At 42.9% G+C, this 17,917-nt stretch overlaps 1 protein-coding gene across 2 annotated transcripts in view; it reads right to left on the bottom strand.

The window, feature by feature from the left end:
- Positions 1–17,710, bottom strand: part of WDFY2 (WD repeat and FYVE domain containing 2) — a 64,935-nt gene extending 47,225 nt beyond the window's left edge. For both annotated transcript variants that reach the window (XR_010719392.1, XM_066176109.1), the window contains exon 1: positions 17,525–17,710. Coding sequence is in view for 1 of the 2 variants with exons in the window: in XM_066176109.1 (XP_066032206.1) it covers positions 17,525–17,661 (137 nt within the window). In the remaining variant the exon portion in view is untranslated. The remainder of the gene's footprint in view (positions 1–17,524) is intronic.
- Between the last annotated feature and the right edge of the window lie 207 nt (positions 17,711–17,917).

The raw sequence follows: 17,917 nt of genomic DNA on the forward strand, positions 1-17,917 counted from the left end.
ACACTCAGGTGGAATGACCTGACAGTCCAGTAAGTCTCTTCCACATGTCATATCTAACAGAAGTAAATTGTGTCTCCTTATCAGGCATACACGGTGAGCTTTGGAGGAATGTATGCAATTTATGAGTAGTTATCAAGAAATGTAATTATTAACAATCTCCAGCAGGCTAAGTAGTTTACTTAACTGAGAGATGTCCCAACTACTGAGCATCAGAGGGAGGCAGTGCACACGGAGGCCAGTACTTGGAATCAATTTTTATTCCAGTTGGAGGGGAGGAGGAGGGAGAAAATATTAGCCAGAGTTATTCTTTGGACAGTATCTGGACCCTAAAACAGATCAGATGGACAGTTTGATCTAAATAACACCAATAGACAGGAACAGCAAGTTTACGAGAAAAACGGAGAGCAGTTACAACTTCAAACACTGCAGTGAACAAATGGGTTGCTTTGGAAATACGCACATCCTCATCATCTACACTGCCCAGTGGAAATAACTGCAAGCTAACAAAGGCTGTTAGAAATGCACAACCATATCATTCCACAAATGCACTTTTCCCCCTGGCACTGCACCTTTAAAATACTTACTTCATACTCTTAAATCTGAAAGATCAAGGTTCATCTTTGCTTTTCCTAATCACTTCTTTTTTTCAGAGTACTTAATGGTTTTGTTTGATCAATTTTTGAAAGGAAAATATTTCTGTAGAAGGAAACAAAGGTTCATGAAATGGCAGCTACATGCTAATTAAAAAGCCAGTGAATGCCTGAGGATCTATGTCCTACCTTTCCCAGTGGTCAACTACCTACTCTATTTATAACACAGGAACCAAAGAAAACAGTCCAGTAGCCTACTTCCAAGCCATGCACTTAAAAGCTTAGGGACATTTTTCTGTACTCCCATCAGTTTTCCCACACTGTCTCTTCCTCTGGCACCCTTCATTTTTACACACATTTCAACCACTCTATTTCTCTCCCCAGAGTTTTGCCTCCAGCATCTGGTTCAACAAGAGCTGACAGCAATTTACAAGTCCTGCTAGACTTAGCCTTTTAAAATTACTCATGCTGTTGGCAAGAACTTAAGCTTCAGATGCGTATGTGTTTGTGGGAAAGGTGCAGATACTCCCTTTGCATCCCTGTTTTTCTGTTTTCAGGAACACCCGTTCCCCAGCAGGTATGAGGCTACCAAGGTCACCTCTCCCTGGCAGTAGCAAGCCTTCAGCATTTGCAGCCCCACAAGCAACTGCAGAGGTAGCCCACGTTCCTGCCCAAGCAGCTGATGTTGCCTTCCTCATCAAGTCAGCTTTGAAGCAGCAAGGCAGAGGGAAATATTGCCATGCCCCCCACCCACTGCAAATGAAAGAATCTCTTCCCATTTGATTTCCATTTCTCTACTGCTTGTAGCATCCCATCCCACTCGCTCATGCCTGGGAGGCATCACACATCCACCGTCTCTCAATTACGCATAACAATTCAATGCATGTTAATAATACTTTAACAAGTTTTAAAAAAACCAGTAATAAACCAGGAATTACTGTGGCCTGCTGCTGGACCACAGAAGCATAGAGGAGGCATTTCAGGTTCTCAGAAGGCAACACTTGGCAGATAGAACCAGCTAAACACACTAAATGCCTTTTCACATGACCAATGCACAAGGTGGTTTTTACCAATTTCTGATGCTATGATTTTTCTGATCCAAGCTGCCCCATTTCACTTTCATATCAGCTGACTTGGATATTGATATTAAATAGCATTAGCAAGGATGTGCAGCTGCTCCAAGTTCATGCAGGAAGGAGACAGCCTGCCTATTTTGAATTCCAAATTGATAAGAGGAGGATCACTGAGAGAATTAATAAGCAGGAAGGTGAGGAAATGAGAAAGTGAGTTGAGAGGAATTAGAACACAAACGGGAAGAACAGCAGTAGGAAACAGGATATAAAGTACAAGCTATACAAAGCCTGTATATGCAGTAAGGATGGCAGCAAATGTCTGGTTCAGTAACACTCTGACAAGGAAACTGAAAGAGCACGGTGTTTTGGTAATAACAGGTCTATCCAAATGGAGGTAACAGGCTGAAAACAAATCCTTCAAATCCCAAGACTCTCCCACCACCCCAGTTACTGTGGTATCAGGGCAGCTTTGTGCACGTTCATTGTCTCTCACCAGAAGAAAGGGCAGAAGTCCAGCTCCACACTGTGCGTTTACAAAGCAGCCTAGTGACATACATGGCAATGAAAACCCTACAGCTGCACTCCAACAGCTACCCTGCAAATTTGTAAATTGCAAAGTATTTCTCACATTAAGGCTTTTCCCCAAAGTGCAGTCGCACTTACCTTGATACCTCACAAATACAAAGTTCTTGCTCTGTTACTCGGGACACTAAATCCTTTAGGTTCTGTTTATCTTTAAGAGACAGGAATTGTTTTTTTGCATTTAAGACAAACAAAGGTTCATTATCTATCGCAGTGAAATGAGCATAGAGAAAAATAAACAACAGTTTGAAAAAGGAAGTTATGACCATTGCAGGCTATTTAAATTCAATGTCAAGTGTTTTTTTCCCCAACTGCATACTGCAAAATGTGTGCATATTTTAAGGAAGAGAAAAAGCTCCACTTCTCTCACCTTCCACTGCAGGGTTCATGGGAAGTTTCAAGTCTCAGCCCTGGCTCTTAAATTCCTACTCTCTTTTCTTCCCCAACTTGAGTCAAGTTATTACTGGGTCTCAAAAATGAAATATTTTTCTGTTCAAAGCAGCTTAGCTTTTGAATAAACAAACACACAGAATCAAACTTAGTTCTGTTTAGGAAATATTTACAAAAATTACTCTTAGTGGAAGATAAAAACCATCTGTTTGAGATGCTTCTAAATCAGTCCCGGACATACAGAGAAAGCAGCACCACAATCCAGTTCCACAAGAGAACTTAAAACAGTGACACCAAACACCAACAGGTCTAAGGTAGGAGCACAGTTGCGAGAGTTCTGCTTCCACTGTAGAGGTAGGTAGTGAAAAATTGGGATTCTTATGGAACACCACAGTGCAAGCCAACCCACACTATACAAGCTTATCAAAGATGTAGTAGTTACATTTTGTCATAGCATCAAAACTGAATATGCACTGACTGAACAAGAAGTAAACTCTGCAAGGCAGGATGGATAATCACACATTCATCCCATTCTTTCTCTCTACAAGGAAGCCTTTCTATTTCAACTTTCAGCTTCAGCAGATGATTTTTTCAATTTTTTTTTCAGATAATATGTAACCATATCATGTTCCCAAATAGCAACACCAGTGTCACTCTGATTTGATTTCAGAAAAGAGTATTAATTTAGTTTCACAGGAAGGAGAGAGCTAAGTTAGATATCATGTTCTGCTTATTTTTGTTACTTCTACATAATTGATAGCTATTTGTAATTTAATTTTATTTGACTCAAAATATGCTTCTCTCTCTTAGTCTGTGGTTAAAATTGTTGTTTCTACAAGATTTTATGCAATGGAGGCCAAGTAGAATTTCTATTTGTGTCCAAAGTAAGACAGTGCAATGTTGTGGTACAGTAAAAGCAGCATTTTTTTTGTAGAAAAGTACTATAAAAATCATTGTACAACTCTTATGCCCCAGGTATTCCAGGCATACATAATTTAAAGGAGATTTTGTTGCTTTCTTAATCCTCTGATGCCTTCAAAAACCAATCATAATCTTACAACTCAGGCTGGGCTAAAATACTCTGACACCATTTCCTCAGCATCAGAGGACTGGTACCAGAGAATTTCAGATCAACAATCTTGAGAACAGTTAAAATAATATTAAAAATTCAACAATAAAGTTTTCATAGAAAACACAAAAGGCTTCTACAAGACACTCCACACAAGGAAAAAAAAATAGAATATATAAATTCCTTCACAATCCCAGAGGGAACAACATACTGTGGAAGACAAGGCAAGTCCAACAATCCTTGCCACTGGAAAGCCTGGCTCCAAGATACAAAACCCAGCTTAACAACTTTGGCCAAGCTCAGGAAGAGGAGGAGAACACAACTGCCACAGCGCAGCACCATGCCAAAGAGTGTCAAAGCAATGAGGCCACATCCAACATGTACTTTCTGACTCTGCTGCGGCCCATCCCAATTGCTGTGGCAGTGACAGCTAAGGGAAACCTATAATCCTTGTGCAGCTTCACATGCATTCACTCCTCCAGTAATCCAAGTACTACCTGTCCTTTTGAAACACTCAGCTGATCCCACTCAAGTCAGCAGCAAAACTCTCAAGTGACACTGGAGCAGGATGAAACTGGCCATGACAATTTTGGTGTTTCTTTGCATATTGAAGCAAAAGGAAATTACTATTTCTTCCTAATAGGAGACACATCACTGTCCCCAAAACAGTGGGTAAAGAAGAAGAAAAAAGAGAAGGACTGAAATACTGTGTGAATCATCTACCAGACACTGAAATGGAAACAGTCTGTACAAAAACTGTAAGATTATGGAAGAGACTCTCCACAAGACTTTGCCACAACACCTTTAACTTCTGTTACATTATCAGTGTCAGGTGAACTGGACAAGGCAGAAAGACCTATGTGATAGTTATAGAACAGGCATCTCTAGCTGTAAGTACTTTCTATTGAAAATGTGCTTTGAAGACTAATTTAATCATTGTGCCTGAAGTTTTCTTGCTTTTCTCAGGTAGAGGAGCTCACAAGCTATTGAGGCAGCCTATTTCCTCTTTATAGTTTCTATATGGCATCACCGGTTTTACTAGGAAATGGAAGTTTCTTATTTTCTGTCCTCCTTGAAGTTACAGTGCAACCTACAAAACCTAGTAGAGTTTTCTATAATCATTTGGCAGCAATACCAAATGTATGGGCAGAAAACTGCCTGGGGTAAGGTCTCTCACCACTGTACATCCATTTTATTTCAAGTATTTTAAGAACTGAAAGGAGCACAAATGTCATTTTTATGATTGAAGGTCTTTTTGAAGATGTAATGCTTAGGGAAAACTTCACAGCAGAGGGTCTCTGGACTTCCTTGATCTTCTCCAAGCTATGCTCTAGATTTGGATGTCCCTGATGAAGAACTCTCTCTTCAGCACTTAACATCCAACTGTCTGTGTTTCAGATGCAGATGATTGATGACTTGTATTTCAAAACTGGTCATTACTACAGCTTAGCACTGTTCTGTGACTTCAAAAATACAGGACCAAAGCTTCCACGTGGCCTGAAACAGTAAAGGGACTGACACACTTTTTAGAACAAACCTTGGTACTTTTACTGGCTGGCACAGTGCAGCTGCAATGACACGAAGCTGACTGGAAGGATGCCTCCCCGGGATGGTGTAAGCAGAGAAGGACCTGGCATATAAGGAAGCATTCATATCCCATCTCCCAGACCTACAGGACATGCAATGCTCTGCTCAGACTGCCCAAAGATACATCCCTGGGTGTCAGAAACAAAGGTTCATGAGAAAACATATCTTGACAGCTATTGAGGAATGCCAGAAGATGCATTCACACTGGTTACAGGTCTAATGCCTGGGCCTCCCGTGGTGCAGGAAGTGAGCAGATGTCTGACTGGAGAACTTGGCCACAGAGGCTGTGAATGCAACTTCAGTGCTCCAGCTGAGTTCCAGCCCTGGCTGCAGCCCTGCAGGTCACTGGCAAAAGTCATACACAGGAATTTGGCAAGCACATGCACTTCTGCTCAGCACAGGGGCCTTGGGAGACCTGTCCTTTTCTGGATGTCTGGTTGAAGTTATCTTAATCTCAAACTACTTTGGTCTCAAATTCAGGTTTTTTAAACTTACTGTTACAGATCTCCAACCACCAGAAACATTTACAGGCATGACAGTTTCAAGGGCTGTGTCTTGTTTAAACCAGTGGCTTACTTGGTTTGGGTTGTTTTGTTTTTTTAATCACAGAATCAATTTCCTGTAGGCAATGCTCCCACCAGGAGGAACAGCCACATGACCTGGGTGCTCTGGAGATGTGAAACACAGCTACATTAGTAAGTGACACAGGCCTGGGACCAGCCTCTGGCAGTGAGGCCACCTGGCAGGGAAACCAGCAGCTGCATCCAAGCTATGTACTGGAAAGAGTCCCTGGTAAAAGCTGACTTCCAAACCCTGTGTGAGCACTGTTTGATGCTGTGCAAGTTGGCTCATGACAAGAAGAGTGCCTGATACCAACAACCAGACACCACAGCCAGCCAGATCCCTACGCTTGAAACATACTCTTGCACTATTTGATTTATTAGAAATACATTCACTATAGCCAGTGGCCATGGGTTCAGCTGCCCATTTCTCCCAGCTTGTTCATGGAGCCATTAAAAAAAGGAAACAGTATTGATCCCTGTATACATCAACCATCTTGTGCAATACTGGGCTTGTCTAAAAGAACAGGAAAGTGAGAACAACAGGTTTGTTGCTTACCCTCACAAGAGCTCTTCTTTCTTGTTACATTGTACACCACGATAATATCTCAAGGTGGTCTGTATTTTCCCACTTTTCCTCCTTCATTTTTATTAGCCTGAGGTCACTATGATGGCATTGGTCAATAACTGAATAAATACCATTTTTTGGCTTGAAGTTATCATACACAGCAATAAAGGGACGTGAAACTCAAAACAAAAAGATGACCATTGCTAGGATAATGCTTCAGAATATCACAACAACCAGCTTGCAAATTAGGAGCTTGCCTTCAAACACAGGCAGTATCATTTATTTCTGGAAAAATACCATTGAGTCTGAGGTGTCAGTACATGCACACACATTATTTTTTGAAACCTCTGTTTGCACTTTTTAATCCACATACTAAACACGAACACAGATCAGTAAGGAATTACCCATCCCACTTGCTTTTCCTATCTCCAGAATTTTTGTCAAAGTGGTTGTTTATCTACCTCTCCTGTATCATTTTGTATACAAAACACTTGCCTACACATTTAATATAGATTTTGTGCTTAACACCTGTATAACAGTTACACTTGTTTCTAAAAGAATTTGACTCTTAACACCATGTAAAAATGTCTGTTCATGTCACATGTCAAAAAGGGCATGTGAACGCAAATTCAGTTTTAGAGCACAGGAAAGACCACGGGAAACAATGACTGAGGCAGACCAAGCTATTGGTTATGTTTAGCCATGCTTCCTGCTGGCGACCTCAATAATTGCAATCCTTGGGCCATCCATTCAGGTATGTTCATACCTCATAAAAATCAGACAACAATGTTCATGCTTGCTTCCTTGAAGAAGAGCCTTTAGGTCATCAGGTTTTTAAAGAGTGAATTTAAGCTGTGATCAAAAGAGTGCTGTGGATGAAACTAGCCGGGGATGATGACTTCTTGGCTTGGTTTCCTGGTCACAAAAACTTACTAAGGAAATCTTCACCAGGCTTCTCTCTCATCTATTAAAGAATGAAGGAAGGAGGGAAAGAAGGAGCAGAAGCATCTGAAATCACAGAGGAGCTTTCAGAATTCAGATAAAAGTCATGCATTTTTCAGCCACTACAGCATGTAATTTTTTTTAAACAATTAGTACATTCATAGCTCCCTTTCCCTACTGCTTTCTCTGGTATATAATACGGTTTAGCGACAGTGTTTTTGGAAAAGCTTATTGCTGGAAACCGAAGGACCGTGACCAACAGTATTCACAGTATTTCTTGTTTAACAAAAAAACCCCTACCCTTACTTTTCATCTTCCACTCCAGGATCAACATTTTGGAACCTGAATTAGTGGTACAAGCTACTGAGGGTCTTCCTCCTTTCCCGCTAATCTTGTGCTCTCCAACCATATTAGCAACCATAAAGAGTGTGCAAAGGGAAAGATGAAATGCCAAACAGAGGTCTCAAAGATTCCCCCACAGCAAAGCCTGCAGCTGGGCAGCAGACCCAAATCCTGTCTGCAGGACAGCTGGGAGAAGATCTCTGCAACAGCCCATCCCAAAACAGCTCCTCATCTGCTGGAGCTTTATAGCTCAGACTCCCATGGTGCACCATAGCAAGCTCTTTGAAATTTTATTTGCTTTGCCTTTTGGCTACAAATAAACGTGGTAACAACAGGGATCAGAGTGTGAAGCTGGAAGTTTAATGTTTGTATGGGTCTGTCCCTGCTGGAAACCTGGCAGGATCCTTTATCAGTTGATATTTTCAAAGAATGATGATGGATTAATTTATTCCCACTCATTTACTGGCAGTCACAGAAATTACCAAGAAGAGATTAGTTTATGAAATCTGATGCATTTCCTGAGGAGAGGAGACTGAATTCTTCTTTGGAAATGGATTTGTGCTTATACATTGTGTAACCAACCCCTGTATGTAACACACTGTGCCAAGTACAGTGGTCTACCACCCATTGCAGCTGATCACTCTTACACAACTGCTTTCCCTGCTTGCTCCTGCCTGAGGGAATCCAGCATAGGTCCATTCTTAGCTGCCAGCACCAGCTTGTACAGTCTCAAAAACTTCAAATTCAACAGAACTTAGAAAACTTGAGGTAATATCACACAGCACTAAAAGTCTCAGCTGCTAAGGCAGCACATACAACAGCCCAGGCAAGGCTTTGGTAGACCCAAAATACTCTTTTTGGGGTGAATTATATTTGTTCTGACTGAATGAGACATAAGTCTCAGTGGAACAGAATAAAACATGTCACTTAACCGCCACAAAAAGTATTAACTTCTTAATTTCAGTAATTAAATAACATCAGGGGACAATAAAGTCAAAGGTGTCAATTTTGATTTGACAAATACATTATCTCTTCACCCTCTGCCCTTAGTACAATTAACATTGAGACTGTTTTAGTCCTCTTTTCCCCACATAAGTACTACCACACTGCCCTATTTAGATCTCTAGTTTTTATCATTATTTGCTTCTGCCTATGCTGTAATAAATTATTCCCATGGCAGATCAAAAGCATAGAGATCTTTATCTCTAGAAGACACACACAAGACTATTCAGCAAAGACCCTTTTACCTCCCATTAAGCTCCTGGCCAGGAGAATTCAAGCTATGCTGAGGCCTAATCAAGGACTCCTGTGCCACACGAGTCTGAAGCATTGTGACAAGAACAGGCACAAAGGCTGTACACCTGATGTTGGAGAACAGCACAGGCATGACCTTTCCTGCTGGACTTCCAGTAACTGCAGAAGGGCAATCATCCTTTGACAACTGCTTATTGTTGGTGGAGCTGCTGAAGGAGCAAGTGAAGCCAAGGCAAGATTCCTAAATCCAGACAAGACATGTAGAGGACCCCCACTGCCATCAAAATGTTGGAGCTGCCTTTAGCCAACCCTGCATGCAGCAAAAGCTAGGCTGGACCACAGGCTATGCCCTGGCCATCAAAGCTGAAAGCATCTTCTTGGAAATCCTACTTTCATTCTATCCAACGGAATGCACACGGCGCTGCAAAACATGAAGCCTTTGAAATGTCAATCGCAACTGCTCACTGGATGACTCCACAGCCTGTATCTGCTCCAGCAAACACAGAGCTGAGAGGAGGGCCGAGTTTCTCTGTATTGGATGGGGAAAAGGAATGGGGTATGAGAATGAAAAAATACAGCTTAATAACACTTAGGATTAAGAAGAAAACAAAGTAAGGATAATTTGGCACACAAACAAAGTGAGTGTAAACTTTAAGGCCCCAAAGTATCCCACAAAGCAGATGCACGTCCTGCCTAAGAATAAAATTAAAGGTTTATTTGCTATTATAAGTGAATTTGAAACCAAAGGTAAATTTACCACATTTGCACTCACTGCTGGAAGTGTAAAATCTCATTATCTGTTACATTCTCAATACTGGCAAGGATCTTCTCTCCATATCCCTTTAAGACAAAGCACTGTTCTTGTTCTATCACCTGAATCCAGATAATTCAACCTGATGGCAAAATAGGCCACTACGCATTAGGACAGCTTTTTCTCAGATTTCTCTCCACAGGACTCAACTCCTAAGAAACCACGATTACAGAACTGTAAAGGCCAAAAGCATTTCTTTCTGGGGTTGATCGATCACTACTGTTATTGCAAAAACCTGCTAAGTACATTGATCTTTCACCTCACAGTAGAAGGGAATGGTGCAGGACATGGAGAATGGAAAACAACATTAGACAAAACTTTGCATTAAACTTGGCAGCAGAACAGCAGTGCTTTCTACCCCGGACTGTGCTTTGGCATTGCCTTCGATTCAGTGCTCAAAACCTTTAGAGTTCCCTGAAAAACTTAATTTAAGTGGCAACTACACATGATGTGACAAGCAAAGCCCATATGTTCAAAATCTGGCCAAGGTTAGTTACACAATGCTATTTCCTGCAGCCTGACTAAGAGAAAAATTGAAACACCACATTTTTTAGCCCAGCCTCCACAACTGTTCTCCCTCTCAGGAGGATGAAGGCAGTATTTTGTTCATCTTAAATTTTGGCACAGTCTAATTTGTAAAATTTATTTTTGTTTTCTGATAGGCCAATATCAATTTTGGCCATTATTTATGTGCAGTTTCAAGACATCGGGCATGCAGACTGTGACATATGAAGAACCCAAAGAGATGCATATGTCTTTGTGATTATGTAAAGGTCCCTGCCTGGAGGATCACCTGGTAAACTTGCCTCTCCTGCTTCTTCTTTCACAAAATTGTCTCTTTCCTCCTCCAGGCTTGCTCCAGCCACTCACCCAAACCTAGCTTGCAAGGGTACCTTCCTGCTTCTGGTCTTGCAGCAAACTGCATTATGGACTACTGCAATTCTTAACAAATCTCTGGGCAAGTACATGCAGATACCAGAAGTTTTATACAAACCCACTCATATTTAGGCAGTGTGTGCTGAAGCAAAAGAGCAAAGCAGTGTTTTTATGTGAATATTCTTTCAGTGTCTGAGAGGTTACAGTGCAGAGAACACAGTGATGCATAGAAGACGCTTGTACAAAAGCCAGTTGCTTCCCTTAGGGCATTGCTCATCATTTAAGAAGCTTTTAGAGCTCCTGACCACAGAACACAGTGCCTGCATTACACCCTCCTACTCTCTCCTTTCCATTTGATCTCTGAGCTGCCAAGTATTTTCTGACTTCTCTCAGGGCTGTTACAAGCACCATTTTACAAAACTTGTGCCACTTTTGAGCAATTCTCTTCCACGTAGTATCACACAGCTGAAAGATGTTGCTGGGAAACCTATGCACAGATTAGTGTTAGCAGATACCATGCAGGCACCAGCGCAGCTGGAGAGAGAGAAAGAAAAGAGTCTGCCTCAGTAAACAAAATACTATAAAGTAGCTCAAACAAGCTACTGACATATTTCTATTGTGCTACAATGGTCACACGCTGTTTGAGACCTTCAGTTTGCTAAGTGACCCACAATGAAAGGTCAGCCTTACTTAAATAGCTCAATAGCTTCAAAACTGTTGTAATTCCTTTAGTTTAAGGTATTGCAGCCATTTTGTGTTGCAGCATCACTGCCTCATCTAGACATCCTGAGGAGAAAAACCAACAAGTTTCCTGCAACCATGCATTTTCAGTTATACGCCATCTCTGTACTGCATGGACTCCATAACTGGCATTTGTTTTTTCTTCCAGAGTCCACAGGCCACACACAGAGGTGGCATTGTGCAGTCCCCTCTTGGCGAGAAGCACTGTTCAGCTGCAGAGCTGGAGAGACTGCAGGGGAAGGCCACCAAGCCTGACAGACATGAGACACACTGATGAGAGAGCCAGTCTCTCTGTAAGCAGATGCCAGGGAAATTAAGATGGGGTCAGGGAAGACAAGCAGAAAAATGAGAACTGGTTAATATGGGAAGAAGCTGCATCATCCTGAAACTTGCTGCAACTCAAGAGCACTGCTCAGCAACAGGCAGAAAAAGAGGTTACCAGGAGGCAGACAGAAGGTATACTATGTAGCTCTTCTTATTCCAAACAAAGTTGGTAAGGCAAGACATATGCACCCACATCTTTTATAGAAGGAATAATCTCTAAAACAGAGAGGAGAGTAAAAGCCATTGCACCTCTAACTCGAAAGGCTGAAGCACCTAAGGTTCCACTCTGTTATGCTGCCCAACTGTGCTGCTGAAGCTGGGTCTGTACAAGCTGTGGTCCAAGTCACATCAGAGCACGTTTTTGCAGCAGTCGTCTTGCAGTTAAGACACAAACTTAATGCAACTGCAGGAGTTTCATCAATCTGTGCACTACCTACATGAGCGAGTAGTTTCAGGATAGCTCAAATCAGAGAGATGAGGCTAAATGCTTGTGCTTTAAATCTTTAACTGACACACAGGAGGAGAGCATCTTAAGGCAAGGGATCCACAAGCTTGGACAAACTTCAACAAGCAGTGGCAGAAAGTGGCACAGAGGGTTAAAAAAGCACAACATTGCAAACTCTCTCACAAGTTACTAAGTGGAGTTTATCACTCCCAACAAGCACTCAGCAAGACATTTTAAGTGCGAGTCTCAGATTTTGGCATCTCAACAGGATACATGTTAGTCAAATCAGGAACAATTACTTTTCAACATCTGCAACAATGTCTAATTCCAAGTGCTTTTGGACTGCCTATCCTCTGTCTTAAGCCTCTTGCCAGCATCCGCTTCTTCCCTGCAAATAGCCAGCACAAACTTCCACCCTAACCTTTATTCCAAACACACACTCATCAAATTACGACATACCCAAAAAATTCAGTTAAAAAAAAAAAAAAAAGCAACCAAATTGCATCTACAGCACTAGGTCTCTTCAATTCCTATCAACAATTTTATTGGTGACTGATGTTTTTATCAAAATTTAAAGAACCTCCAGGCAGGAACAAGTCCTTTTACACTTGTGAAGAGCATCCCCACCTTCTGCACTGCTTGAGCTACTGCTCATGCTGCAATCACCTGGGTGTGAAACCTACAGGCTTAGACTGATAAGCATACACAGACAGCATCAAAATCAGTTCTCACAGCACCTGCACTTCTGCTGTTGTGAGCCAACAGTCACGCATACAGCAGAGCGGACATCAGTGATGTAACCCTGAGCTTAGATAAGAACTACAGACCTGTACTGCAACCACACTGCTGGGCAAAGGAATCACTTTCTACCACTCCACCACAGGAGAAAGGAAACTCAGTTTACTAAGGGTCTGTGGCTCCTTCCATGCTGCCTAAATGCAGCATTGCATGAAGAATCCCACCTTTCCATTAGAGCTTTTTCACAGGCATGAACTGTGACGCTATATGCTCAATGTTCTGGATCTGGACAGGAAAACCACAAGGAGAAAAAGATTGCTTTTGATATACTTAAAGGTGGAAAGATCACAGTTCTCCATGCTAGAAGTCATATCAGCACAAAGCCAAAGACAACTCCCACATTTCTTGTCACATAAGCATATTCCCATTCCTAGTCCACTGTTAGTTCAGCAAAGAGATTTTCATTTACACAAGATGGACATTAAGTTGTGGTGCTCCCTAAAAACCCTGCTAGTTAGCACACCCAGAACACAAGCCTTGGACAACAGCTGAAGTGCACATCTGTATTTAAAACCCTCAAACTGTAAACCAAACCTAGCAATACAAGCTCTGCATAGTTTTCTCAATGTGAGATGAAAACACTAATAAGATAAGCAGTCTGGGCTCACTGTTTATACAGTGATCCATATGAAGACATTGAGACATCTGAGTTCAAAAAGAATTTAGGATAATACCAAGTAATGGAGAAGACAAGGGTCTCTACTCTCTTAATACAAAAAAAAAAAAAAATACAAAAAAATTAAATAAAATTTAAAAAGCCATGGGATAAAGGGATAAATATTTTTCTCCTAGGTCTTGTCACCTTCTAAGAGACTAGAATGCCCATTTTTTAAAATGAAAGGATTTTGACAATTTTCAGTTGACTGTGAAAACTTTTACATCTTGCGAATACTTCAAAGAGAACAGTACTTGACTGCAACACCTACATTTAGAAGATCTGTAGCATGGAAGTGAGCATGGAACTCCCACCCACAACAGAGCACAGACAGACCAGACTTCATAAAGACCAGGAAAGCTGTTTACATCAGCCTCTGTGACAGTTTTCCTCACTTACAAACCAGTTGATGGTGAAAGGAGGGCTATTGGCAAAGTGCAGGTTTACCAGGATGACACCCAGCCCCTCCTGCCAGTCTCACCATCAGAGGCCCAGCGAATTAGCACTCACAGCACAGGCAGGCTCTTGAGAAACACCAAGTGTGCCAGCACTGAGCAGAACTGCTTGCACTGAAAGCTGGGTGAGCCAGTGCACTTGTCCCACTGTATCCCATGCTCAGGTAAGATTAATGACACTAAATCTTCTCTGGAGCATGGAATTAGATATGTCTGAACTTGACATGCCAGTGACCTACTTTTCAGACATGCCCAATACCCACAACTCCCTCTGAAGGCAAAAAAAGACAAGGATGGTCTGCAATTTGGAAACGGTAGCGCATGCTTTTAATACTGAGGAAGCTGATGACAACTCAGGATCAGCTGTGCACATCAGGAAAATCCCACCCTCGCTTCACATGAGCATAGAGTGCTATGGATCACTCAAGACTCTACATGTTTGGCTATATATGTCTGTTGATTCCACGTGTTTGCTGGCAGGGAAAGAGCATGGATGAAAGCTAGTAACTCCTTAGAGTCATCCTGCACTGTATTTATACATTCTTGGATATCAAATTTTGCCGCTACTTTACCTCTCACCTGTCTAGACAGGTGCATCCTCTTCCTTAGAAGAAAAACACAAAATATCTTATCCTTCCAATGCAAACCAGCTGTACTGTAGATACAGGCTCAGGTCTATTTTGCCCAGATATAGAATCAGAAAACCCACTAAGATTAGGACACAATGAGCATTAGTCAATTATCATGAGTGACCAGGATTCAGAAGAGAAAATCTGTGTGCATCATCTGCACAAATGACACACACTAAAAAGGAACTCCAACCTTGTTGGGCATACAGAGTTTTGAGAATCTAGTTAAATATGTAAACCCACTTCCCTCCCCCCGCCCCACCGATTCCTTCTTCCCCCCCCCCGCCTTTGTCTTTCTTTATGAGGAATAACCACACTCTCTATCATTACATAGTTTATTTCTCATTTTATTTCTTAAAATATATGAACATATGTGCTACAAACATGCAGGGCTACATAATCCATGACTATGTCTGCAAGCTGTAGCTAAAACCATTATTGTGTCTTTTAAAACCAGGTAACACCACTGGTGCCATACAAAATTGAGACCAGAGACCAAGCTAGCTCCTGCTTTTAAAGATTTACGTGTAGAGGGCCACATGATGCAGCAAAGGAAACCTTTAAAGTTGCACCTAGCTGTTGCACATGCAAAGCCTACCAGCAACTTCAATAATGATGTGGTCAGCCATTAACAAGCAAAACAATTTCTCCTTCACCCTACAGAAGGTGTCCCAGCCTGAAGCAAGTGCTGGAGATGGCAAGTCATTCCAGCTGAAGTTCTCTGCAGAGGTTTCAGAAAGTTTTCCTCATAGGAGGAGTGCATATTACAGACTGGGAAATGTGGACAAAAATCACTTATTTGGTTAAGAAGTAAAGGGATGGATGACATCTCCATAACCATCCTTAACAGTTTCTAGGAAGCTCTAAAAGCCCTCCACATTCCAAGGCCATTAAACAACCATGTCAACACTGACAGGAGAAGGCAAGTCCAAACAGGAAAAGGTGCCAAAAGGATCTGCACACGCCTAATCACAATACATAGGTATTGAAAGCCTGGCAAATTATGCTTTCACCTCAGGTAGCCTAAAACCTGCAAGTTAGACTCCTAGTCTGCTTTCCTTCCAAGTCAGTTATAGACTCTTAAACTTTTAATTATAATAAAAATGCTAATGCAAGTAGAAAATTATAGAAAGACCAATCAACCAACATCTTCCTGCCTAAAGAAATAAAAGGCAGGATCATAGCTTATAGCATGTCAAGGATGCTGCAAGAAGGCACATTACCTGTTTAATTCCTTTAAACAGAAAATAGCCTGGGAACCTCCTGACTTTCCTAGCATGAAACCACTGGCTTCTTCTTCACTGCTTGTGTCTTCAAGCTGACATTTCAGTTACTAGTGAAAATAAAGACGTCTCATCAACCCCTTTTCCTACACAGAAATATCAGCCTGGAGCATCGACCTGTTATCAACAACTAAAACTACTTGTTTTTGCTAAGGTGAGGGAAGATGCAGAGATTGAGAGACATCTATATGAGAGGAAATAAATTTCAGGAATTCCTTCTTATAGGTAAAAAGAATTGGCTCAGTAAGCCTAACAAGCTACAATGAACCAAAACAAGCTCAAGCTTTATTCAATGTCACTTTAAATACATAAAAAAATGCTAAAACAATAAAATTGTGAGTACATAACAATGTAAAACTCTACTTAAAGTTCCTTTGACAGTATACTTGCTTTAAGTAGCTCAGCTCCTCTTGCTACCAGGCATATGACAGCTCACTTGGAGACCTCAGCTTAGGTGAACTTAAATGATCTTAAATTTGCACATATTTGACAGCTGAAAACTAAGTCACAGTGAGGAGAAAGATGAAAGAAAATACTGCCAGTTTTTCCGAAAGCTTGCAGAGACATAAAAGCACACACTCAACAGAACAGCAGGCATCCATGAGACAGTCCATCCAAATACCCGTGAGTATCAAAACATATTGACACACTGGTCGAGAACATCTATCTTTCAATCTTAGGACACAGGACACCCAGTACACCTGAGCCGCAAAGAAACCTTGCTTAAAATAACTATTTATGGACATGGCAAGAAAAATACGCACTTATTTTGAAATAAAATATTTTCAAGACAGAATTTTGAAGCTCCAGCTGCAGGGCTGAATGAAGTTTGAGCTCTTTCAGAAGAGACAGAGTTGCCTCTGGGCAGACTCATTCCCTGAGAAAAAGCCCTGCTAAAGGGCCTGAACGCATTCTCCTCCTTGGCAGCTTTTCAACACGGGATTTAACTCCAAGATCTTATCACTGGTACATGGCATTTTTAAATAATTACCAAGAAACCTTTGGAGAGGGGAAACGGAGAGGAGAACCAAAACTACTGTTTCAGCCTTAGGCAAGGTCAAAGATCTCCACTGACTCCCCGGCAATCCTCGTGATGAAGGGGATCTCAAATCCCATTTTACCCACGCTAAGAAAAGTCACTCAAGTCCTGCAAGTTTCAGCGGAGCCCCGGCCGGGTCACTGTCCTGACCCACACAGCGGTGAGCAGGAGGAGGAGCGGGACGCCACGCTGGAGACCCCTGCTCCGAGCTCCGTCCCCTCCAGGAGGGGATGTGTCTGCCTAAAGCAATGTCCCTATGCTGGACCACCGCCACCCTGACGCTTGCCAGGACTCCGGGTGGTGGAGTCTCCAGTCGCACAGGGATGCTGGTGGTCTGCCTCCACCACCCCTCGCCGGCGGGACCCAGCAGCTCCCGCCGGTGCCACCGGCGATGGGGGACCACCAGCCAGGACCCCGCGCCGCGGGCCCAGCACTGCCCCCATCCCCGGCAGCAGTGCTGGGAGGTGACAGACCACCGCCGCGGCCCCGCTGAACACCCGCTCCCCGGTACCTGTCTTCGGAGACGCTGATGACCCCATCCTCCTTGGGCACTATCGCTGCCATGTTCACCACCTCCTGCGAGCCCTCCACTTTGTTGAGCAGGAGGGGCTTGCGAGTCAGCGCCTTGGGCTGGGGCTCCGCCGCCATGGGGCCGGCGGACACCGCCGCTGCCGCCGGAGGAGGCTTCGGCCGGGGGAGGGAGGCGGCCCGCAGCGCCGAGGCGGAGGAGGGACTTGCCGGAGCCGGGCGCCCCCCGGGAAGCAGGAACAGCGCGGCGGCGGCGGCGGCACCGCCCCCGAGCGGGCAGGGCCGGGCCGGGCCGGGCGGGGCGCGGAGCTCTGAGGGGCGGGAAATGGCGGCCGCCCGCCGCCATCTCGCAGAGCGGGACTGTGGAGCCGCGGCT

The sequence above is a fragment of the Chamaea fasciata genome, unplaced genomic scaffold (genome assembly GCF_029207755.1).
Source record: "Chamaea fasciata isolate MVZ Bird 193981 ecotype frontalis unplaced genomic scaffold, bChaFas1.0.hap1 SCAF_2, whole genome shotgun sequence".
In the NCBI taxonomy this organism is placed as follows: domain Eukaryota; kingdom Metazoa; phylum Chordata; class Aves; order Passeriformes; family Sylviidae; genus Chamaea; species Chamaea fasciata.